Source organism: Pleurodeles waltl, chromosome 3_1, assembly GCF_031143425.1.
Source record: "Pleurodeles waltl isolate 20211129_DDA chromosome 3_1, aPleWal1.hap1.20221129, whole genome shotgun sequence".
In the NCBI taxonomy this organism is placed as follows: domain Eukaryota; kingdom Metazoa; phylum Chordata; class Amphibia; order Caudata; family Salamandridae; genus Pleurodeles; species Pleurodeles waltl.
Genome location: NC_090440.1, coordinates 565,102,815 through 565,113,032, shown reverse-complemented (window position 1 = coordinate 565,113,032; position 10,218 = coordinate 565,102,815). Strand labels below are relative to the sequence as shown.

The window sequence follows — 10,218 nt, the reverse complement described above, 5'->3', positions numbered from 1 at the left end:
CCCACGTACCTAGTCAGACTTGTACTTGCACAAAGCAAGCAAGTTTTCTAATTTCGATGTTGGTTTAAGTCCAGATCCTCTCGGTTTCCATTCACTTATTTTCTCATCACTCATCTGCTTACTGGCACCAGTTCCATGACATCCTCATGCCCACTTCGCCTCACCAGTCAGTTTGAGGGTAGCACGGACTGCAACAAAAGAACCCAGTGAAGATGCCATGTACATCTGTTTTGTGATGTTCCCCTTTTCCATGCATGTTCTCCGCTAGCCACAAAAATCTCATAAAACGAGTATCCGTTTTAGTGATGTTTAATAACTGTAGTGTTAACATTAATGAACATTTGCAACATCTTCTTGTACTGCGTTGGGCATCCACAGGGCCTCCAAAGCATAGACTTGGCAACCCATACTGTCTATGCCAACAACGGCGACAGCACCGAGGGCAAAAACAAACTGAGACACGTACAAAATCGGAAAAGAGGGCAGATGTCAAAAAAGAGATTTCTTACACATTCTGTGAACACGCTGTAGATTGAGTTGTCTTCAAACCATACCCAAGCATTACTTTCACAGAGAAAACATAAATGAAGTTAAAAGGAATTACTTCAAAAGTTTAAAACCGTGTTATGATTGTATTTTTGAAAATGTGCAAAGTACTAATATTCAAAAGGGACATTGTGAAGATGTAACAACTTTAATGTATTACGGCAGCCTAGCGTTAGAATGAATTGCAGACTCTCCAGAAAGCATTATTTGTTCTGTTTCATACCTACGACTAATGTGTGCAAATGTTCAAGGGTGAACTTCAGTTGCAGGCACCCACCTCCAGAAGCACCCCGCAATAGCCTTTATATGTACATCACCTGTGAATATTTAACAATGTCCTACTTGTGCAAGCACAAGTTAAGATAAACTGAACCTTTTGACCTATTGAAGAGGTCAACAAAACACAGACAAAAAATGCAAATGAAGATGCTTATTTGTGATTCAAATCATAGATTGTATTTTCTTGATGTGACTTAGACCTCTGTGTAAATTCAAGATGTAAATCGGTCGCAGATTTTTGGGTGCTTTACCGCTTGGTTGCAAGTTCTCTGTTAAAATGAATGATAACCACAAATGTCCACACCCGTGTTCTGTGTAAAGTTTATTCACTTCTTTAAATCACTATGGGGGTTTCCAGCAAAGAGTTTCTATGTCTATTGAAGCTGGTTTACAGAGAGTGGCCAGTGATAGCACTGAAATAGAGAAGGCCTCTAAACAGTTTTTTCCACTTCAGTTGCCTCATTATGTTATACCTCAAAGAGAATATGTTGTCTCACTGTAAAAGCATCTTATAGCTGTAAACGTCTTATATAAAGCATTTAAGACACTTAAATATAAACATCTATCACAAAAAAAAATGTCCTTGATAATGCCTGAAACTACCTGAAAACACTGTAGTTATTTGCTGATATATTTAAAACCCTCCACCGTAGAAGACTCTGAATTTCAGACTACATCCAGAAATATATGAAAAATCACACTCAATATATTTCGCTGCCATTCATTAAAGCGGGGGGGGGGGGCTCTTCAACCAGCATATTTATTAGCATGTGTGGACATCTTTATGGGACCATATCACTCTTATATATATGAGCCTTAACTTCCAATAAGCTACAGAAAAACTGCTGGAATTTCAAAGAGACTACCTATTACACCGAGGGGTCTTTAGACCCCGCCGTGTTACTGGATATTATTCCTACACATCACACCACATTTCCCATTGATGTGTACAAATGTTTCTGAACGTTTAAGGCTGCCAGAGTGAAGATATGACTGGCGGAAACAACATTACCACTGATTATGCCTCCAGATTACTGGGCACACTGTCAGTCTGCCAGAAATGTCTACCTCTAATGAGATCTCTCAAGTAGGCATTATCGCCACATGTGCCGACAGGTTTTGTAGATGGCCCCGTAAGTGCTGAACATAATCATCCATTACCTTAATCAAAAAAGGCAATTACCAAGGACACATTTCTAACCCGGAGAAAACTTTCTAAACTAGAAATTCTGTCATGACGGAGCACACGAACACTGAGGACTTCAATGTTTTAACAAAAAGCTAACAAAGTTTAGAAAATGTGTCCTGTGCTCCAGCAACTCCTAGTAGAAGCATAGACCCAGGCACTGCCTAACTCTAAAAGCAACTCAGATGTTACTACGCTTCCCTTGGTATCCAAGGGTTATGCATCCCTGGGGTAGCAACATCAACATCAGAACTGTCCCAACGCCTCTGCAATTCAGTAAGGAGCTGACGATCCACCTCATCAGCGATCACTACATCTCCACCAGGTAGGATTTCCAACCCATGAACATCCTGCTTCATTTAAAGGAACCCTGAATCCTACCTCAGGACCCCTGCTTCAGTGCAAGGGATTCCTGTACATAGATACCAAAGTACATTCATAGGTAATGACACCGTGCTTATCCCAACTTCGGTGTGCTGTGCTGAATCCACAGTCTCTTGAAAGGATGGCGAGGAGTTCTTCCACAGAGGTCATGCCAGGCAAGGTTCCAGCAAACTAATGGCTTCATGGTGACATCACAGAGTCTCATATGTCAGAACACCAGAAAAGCTGAGAGGCTGGAACCTGGTCATGGAGGCGTTACATCAGCATCTCTCCATCCTACGTGAGAAAGTCTGGTCGATCAGATTTACTGTAAACATAACGAATCTTTACATTTCGCAGCTCTGCCCCAAAGATCGCTTCCATTGATGTCAACATTTTTCTTCCTACATTTCAGCTACCCTATTAAAAGTTGCATAAAACGATTTGCATTGTTGCGAATCGAGAAAAATGTTTTAGAAAAAAACAAATTGGTTATAATCCACATTGTATAAATATGATCTATAGCAAAATGTGATAAAGCTAATTATTGTATATTTCATCATAGCCGTTTCTTTCTAAGACCAGTTGCAGAGTTGTTCAGTAGTCACAATCCCTCGCTGGACAGCCCCAGGTGCGAATTATAAAAAGTGGCCAACATCTACTTGTGTACTTAAGGAAATCTCAAGGTCCTGGAAAGGGTTTGGCGGCCGCTTATCATTACAGAAATGTAAGAGGTTTGATTGCTGCGTTATAACCACCAGGGGCTCATCAAGCGCCTTATGTAGGGGGCTCAGCTGGGACTGGGACAGACAGTATGGCAGGGGAAGGCAAGATGACACAGAGCCAGGGTCAAACAGGGACAGAAAATAGGCCGTGGCATTAAAAGTGGCCCACATTTGCGAATCAGATAGCTAAGAACGTGGCCCACATTTGCAAATCGAGGAAGTTCAGAACTTGTAGAGACAGCTGGTTAGATGTTTTGTAAGGTATAGGCGGCTGCATGAATTTGTGCTTGTTGTAGGCAATGTTTGTGGTAAATCAGGGAAATCAACAGTTAAAACTGGCTAACCAGACAATAAAACATGCCCACAAACAGCCAAGATCCGGCCCACACACTGACGCCAGACCATCCGTTCTGGCACTGCCGGTTTGTCTTACAGGCCAGTCCGTCCCTGCATTAGCACTACATCAGCGTCACTTCTTGGGTCATCATTTTCCAGAGAAGGATTTCAAATTACTAAGAAATCAGAAGTTCTTGAAATACACTTGCCCTCAGTTAGTCAAATGAAGATGAAGCAGGCAGGCGTTCCTTCAGGCTAACTGCTTTCCCCTGGCCCTGCCTGCCTGGATCTCCTGTAGTTTTATTGGCTGTGCCACCCAGTGCCAAGCTTTTGCAGTCATGCTGTCTTCAATAACCCTTCTAAATGCATAGTATTGCTCCTGTTTTTGTAGACTCATTGCACTGTCTTTGGCCGCCTAAAGACTGGAGTCCCTTCCACAAAGTCCTGAAATGCTTTACTCCATGGCTATGCAGTAGTGTTCACCAGGAGGCTGTGTAGTGGTGTTACTGTTCCCCATGGTCACCTAGACACACCACGTCACTGAGTCCATGCTGTGTGCTTCTGTGGCCCTGTAATACAATCCTTTCCGTTGTATATTCATACATCCATAACCCTGTTCATGTCTGTTCCAGGCACTTCACTGCCCTGTTAGTCGCCCGTAGAGTTGTTCTCTGTGCCTGTAGCTCTGTTTCTGAGCTGTCAATCCACAACTGTCTCCTCTAGTCTGTGTGCTCTGGGATTGTTTGTATATTGTTTGGTACTGTTCTGCATTCATGTGGTCCCCTCCTTCTGGTCCTGCAGATCTGTTTTAGATATTCACTTGTTCTGCTCTTGTGGTCATGCAGGTTCTTTGTGAGGCACAGTGCTGAGTTTTGGCAACACTTTACTTCATGCCTCAAGATGCGGCCACGGAGAACCTAACTGGGACCCTCGATATAGTACAGGCTTTGTAGTGCCCCTGTGGTGGTCAGACAGCTTCTCCTTTGCTGTGTATTCGGGCTGAATGGTGATGCCACGTTCACTGTAGAGCTTGCTGTACGGACAGATAGGTTCTGAACGGTGCAAAGTGCTGTCACTATGACCTGTCCTCCTCTGCAATATGGGCACTTTGGCTGTACAAAGCCGCCCTCCGTGCACCACAGCACTTTGAGTACCCCTCGTCCTGGGACGGGTTAGCTAAGAAGAGGCTTTTAAGACCTGTCCTTGAATCTTCCCTTTTCCTGCTGCTAGGGAGACCAAGCTTGCTGCTGGTAGAGCTCCTTTGGGGACTCTGCACTGGAACAGACTTCCCAAAACACCAAAGAAGTGACGTGCTCAGCAGAAGAGCCTGGGCAGATTTAAGATGGTGTAGGCAGCCACACCTATAGAAGCACTATTTCCTCAGAGGCCAGGAGATGTTTCATCTGCTCAGCCTGCATTGAGTGCCTTCGAAGAAGCTTTTTCTTGGCCCTGTGATCCAGCCTCAGTGCTGAGAGAGTTGTGAAAGAAGATGGCGACTTCATCCCTCCTGTGACTGGTGAAGAAGATGTGCTTTTGCTCCCGATGTCTGGAATGGGTGGATTGGGGTTAATGTTCAAGGGAGGCAGATGGCCTGGTCTAGTGTGAGAGATGTGGTCCAGCAGTAAAGTCCCTGAGCCCCGTCTCTCCAGAAGACCTGGCGGTCTGTGGCGTGTTACCCCAGGTGAGGCACTGCTGGTACTGTCCAAGGAATCTCGAGAACTGCTGGACAAGGCAGAGTAAGAACTGCCAAGCATTTTCCTAATCGGGGGCCCCTTTCCAGCCTGCTCTGGACCATAGGCCTGTCCTGATCCACAGTACAACAGTGAGTCTGACTCATAGTGCCCAGTCCCAGCATCATGGGGTCTCCCTTTATCGACAGGGACAGAGCTATGTCGTGCCAGGGTCTGGTGGGATGGTTGGGCCTGTTCATAGGATGTTTTCCGGGACACCGGGGCAGAGCTGGATGATCCCCTATGAGCCTGCTCGCTCAAGGATGGAAAGAGAGGACCCCCCTCTTTGCTTTCAGCGCTGTTACTTCGGGGCAGCAGTGATCTCCTTGCAGGTACCTGGTCACTTGGAAGATTTCCTTCATCGGAGCTGATACGCTTTTGCTCCTCTTGGCATTGGCTGGCAGCTAATACTGAAGGTGCAATCAGGCCCCAGGGCTCGGACTGGAGTCGCTTTAGCTGGGGTAAGCGTGCCCTTCTTGGGTTGCCCAGCTTCCTAGTGGGTGATGGTTGCTCCTTGGGTAACTTAGGGGAATAGCATGTGCTTGAGTGCCCTGGGTGGACGCTTAAGAAGTCCTCTGCTTTGCCACTAGTTGGTGACAGCAGTGCTGCTGTTTTCTGCTGGGTGTCTGAAGGTGGCATGGCCTGTGGAGGGGGTCGAGGCACCCTCTCTTCCAGCCGCGGAGAAGGGGGCACATTGAGGTACTGCCTAGTACTGTGTGAACCAGAAGAGGACTTGTCAGTGGTTATGATGATCACCTCTTTGCCTTTGGCTTTGCACGCGGTGAGGAGATGCTCCAGTGCTTCCTTGTCATTCATGTTGATTGCGTGGACCAGGGCCGAGGCCCCTGTGTGGTCCACCAGGCTGGGGTCCGCGCCATTGTCCAGCAGCAGTGACACAACATCCCCCCCAGCCTTGGCCATGCAGGCGTGTATAAGGGCGGTGCAGCCTGCCTTGTCCTGAATGTTAGGGTCCGCCTGCCTCTCCAGGAGGTATTTCACCATCTTGGCCCTGTTGCTACTCTGCTGGTCCTGGTGTGTCGTCAGGCAGGCGATCATCAGGGCCGTCTCACCCTTCTCGTTGCTCTCATTGATGTAGGCGCCACCTTCCAGCAGGAGGCGGGCCAGGCGCAGCCTCCCTAGCCACACGGCCTTCAGGAGGGAGTTCCCATCCGTCCGGAGCTCCCTCACTTCATCCATCGCATTCCGGGGCATCAAGGGCGGTCACCATCACCTGTGAAAATAAGAAAGAAAGGTAAGTGTGTAGATCATTGGCAGGGTCACATTCTGAAGTCAGGGCATCACTTTGTGCTCTGAGTACTCTAGCTTGAACCTAATGGGCAGTGACGGAGGGCATCCATGTGTACCATGATACCACCAGTGGCGTAACAAAGGCCCCAGCAGCACCCACGGTATGGGGGACCCTGAGCTCCAGGGGCAACCCTCAGCACAGGAGCCTCGCCTGAGAGCTCCTGAGTGAGTCGGAAGGGGGCCCCTCATGTACTGTGCGGGAGGAGGCCCTCAAGTTTTGTGAAGTCACTGGATACCACAACTTACAACCGGGCACAGCGAGGGACTGGGGCTTTAGGGACTATAGGCACTGGCGTAGGCTGTGAAATGAAACTTCGCTACCAATGGAAAAGATGGCATAAGCTGTGAGAATTGGCGCTTTTTTTGCACAAGCCACAGAGGGAATTCCCCATGATACTGCTGGATTTACAGGATGCCCAATTACCACGCCATTCCATGTTTTCACCTTCTGAATGGCGGATAACCCTTCAATGCTGCATTTTTTCCCATGTGCAAGCTCAGAATATGTGGTGTTTGCCCACACAATATGTGGCAGGTTTTACCTGAATCAAATTGCAAGCACAAAACCATGCGGGATGTAATTTTACTGCTCCAGTTGTAATCCTGTTTCTGAAGCAAGCTCCTGTTTGGGCCTGATCAGAATTTGCCCAGCAAAAGCAGTATGCATTTTTTGGCACTAGCATCTGCTCAGGATCAGTACTGCCCAACACAACAGGCGGTCCTCCAAGCTTACATGCAACTTACCGAGCAGTAGCAGTTGCATGATTGTGGTGGTTTCTCAGCCAAAAGGTGGTTGTCGCAGAGCGTGGGAATGCACAGGCGGCTGTTACAAAACACCAGTTCACCTTCACAGAAATGGTACCCTGGACCAACCATAGTATAGCAGACATGCTTGCTTTCCCTCATAAGGATGGCCCCACAATTGCTTAGTTTGGAGGATTGGGGAAGTAAAAGTGTTGCAGCAAGCGTTTTGCTCTTCTCAAGAGGAATGACAACATTGTTGCCGTTTGGAAAATGTGCTTGGGGTCCAGTGGAATTTATCTTCAACCTTAATTAAACTATGTTTTTGTTTATATGTATTGCTTAAGGTCTTAAACAAGGAGTTAAGACCTTGTTTATTTTTTTTAAAACGTAGTTTTTTTCCACACTTGATTGGTTCTGCTCATGCCTTAGGAGAAGAGCTTAGCCCTCATTGGCATTGAGTGTAACTGAGAGAGAATAGGTGAGAATGACTGAGACTGGGTGAGTTCAGTGAGATCGAATGAATCAGAGTAAGACTGATTGCCTGAGAAGAGATGAAAATGAGTGGGACTGAGTGAGCGTGACTTAGAATGAGTGACTCTGAGTGAGTCACAGTCTGAATGAGTCAGAAAATGAGTGATACTAATTGAGTCAGAGAATGAATGAGACACAGTGAGTTGGAAAGAGTGGGATGAAGTAGAAACAAGTGAGACTGAGTGAGACTAGGGGACTCAAAGTGAGACTGAGTGATGGATAAGTGTGAGTGAGATTGAATGAGTGTAAATGAGTGAGACTGGATGAGAATGAATGACATTGAGTGAGACTGTGTTAGACTAACTGAGAATGAGTGAGACTAAGTGAATGAGTCAGAGTGAGAAGTAGACCAAGTGAGAGTGAATGAATCAGAGTGGAACTGAGAGAGCCCCACCCCCCAAACCCACTGAGAAGCCACGCACACGGAAATCAAAGCATCGAATTGCCTGTGAGGAAAGAATTGATGCATCACCTCTGTCGCACCCAGAAAAATTAACACATCACTTTATTTTCCGATGCATCACCTCCTCTGCGGCCCTCTGTGTTGTTATTTTTGAAGCGTCCCAGGTACTTTGTGCTAAAAAGATATACCCATTGATTCCTATGGATTAAGACATAACTAAAATTCTGAAAAGTGATATCTTGACTCTTGCATATTGGATTCTTGTCATTTTGGTCTTATTTTTTTCAAATAAATATTATCTATTTTCCTAAACTCGTTTGGAGTATTTTTTGTGGTGTTTTCACTGTGTTACTGTATGGGGTATTTTACAAATACTTTCCACATTGCCTTCTAAGTTAAGCCTGCCTACTCTGTCCCAAGCTACCGAGGGTGAGCACAGGATAATGTGGACTGTGATGTGACTTACCATGACTAGGATTATGGTCTCTATGTGAACAGGGTCACAGTTTCTAACACTGTCTAATTACTATTCATTCAGCAGGCCATATTGCTAACCTGTGCAAGAGGACAATTTGCCTGGTGACCTCTTTGCACACAAGTTCCATCACAAAGTTCATCCCTGTTCACAAACCAGTTAGTATGCAATTTGTACATACTGATTTGCAAACAGGGGTTAGTATGTTGGGCCCTAGGTGAGATTTTTCTTTCTCACAACCTTCACAAAGTTATTTGAAAAACTTTGCAAATTCATGATGTTATGAAACGTTATGTTTTCCAACATTTGTGTAAAAATCATGACGTCTGCAACAAATTAGAATGTAGAAGGTAAACTTGTACAGAAAAGGTCTGCATATATTTGTCAGTATAGAAAGTTTAAAAACTGCAAAAAAACCTACTTTTAAAAAAGCTTCACAGGGCAGGGAAAAGCTGAGCTAAGATGCCATGCTGCTGTCCTAGCTAAAACAATGGAAGTAGTGTAAGTCTCCTTTTACCAAATAGTCTCCTTTCACCAAATTATCTTGTTTAACCTGAAATGTAATTCTCTATTAATAATGAAAGTGAAAATTATCTGGAAGTAAATTGTAGAATGGCAGAAGGATGCCTGCTCATGTAAAACCGAAATAGCAAGGGTCTAGGCATCAGTGCTTATTATGTAAAGAATAAATGCCAGGACCCAAAGTTTTGCTCAGACGTCCATGATCGGCACAATCAAATATTGGGGGTACCGAATACCAAAGCTGCATAGTCTTGATTCCTTCTCAGGCCTCTTAAGTCCACCGCCAGACACTTCATGCACCTTTATCCCACTTTTTTAGGTTCTTTTTCATCCCTGCTTTGTTTGAAACAGTTCTTCAATCTTTATTTTCTTCCTTTTTCCACATTTTGCATTTTTCTCTCGCTTTCTCTGGTTTAATGTCCGATGAGGAAAAATAAGTGCAAGTCCCCAAAAATGAGTGTTGGCGGGTCCCACTTGCAACCACCGACTCAAATTAAGCACTGCTAGGTGGTCAAAAAAGTTATTGGGCTAATTTGAAGTTGTGAGGACAAAAAGGTAATGTTGTAATGTGTTCTTGTACTGTCACTGCTGCGACCTACCAAGCGCTTTGCCTCTCACCCTCGCATGTGCTGGTTGCCAACCCAGCTAAGGCCTGGGCCATAACCTGACTAGGACTCGCCGCTGGTTCTCATCCAACTTTGTAAGACTTCAGGAATAGGAGAGAAGCTTGGAGCGTGATCCCCTTCTCAAGATTTTAGCCTCTTTAAACTTAGCAGGAGTAGCTGAAACCTGAGCTTCTATTGTATAGTTTCTGATCACGGTTCAAACATTGATTGCTCTTCCACCCTTCCCCCCCCTTGAGGTATATTTTACAGCACTAGGCAGTATCCCTGAATTTATAGCTAACACTTATGTCACCAACTCCCCTCTTGCCTATCTGGCATCATTTTTCTCATCTGATAGTAACTCTGCCCTGTCACATAATTACCAGGCTTTCTCTGATGAACTCCCTTTTTTGGTGTATACAGACACAGCCTCCAGTTGGCTATCAGGCTAGGTTGGTGGCGCAG

At 45.4% G+C, this 10,218-nt stretch overlaps 1 protein-coding gene across 1 annotated transcript in view; it reads right to left on the bottom strand.

The window, feature by feature from the left end:
- Positions 1–294: 294 nt before the first annotated feature.
- ANKRD34C (ankyrin repeat domain 34C) overlaps positions 295–10,218 on the bottom strand; it is a 57,055-nt gene continuing 47,131 nt past the window's right edge. The window contains exon 2 of the mRNA XM_069222981.1: positions 295–6,396. Coding sequence (XP_069079082.1) covers positions 4,797–6,377 — 1,581 coding nt within the window. The 5' untranslated portion in view covers positions 6,378–6,396 and the 3' untranslated portion in view covers positions 295–4,796. The remainder of the gene's footprint in view (positions 6,397–10,218) is intronic.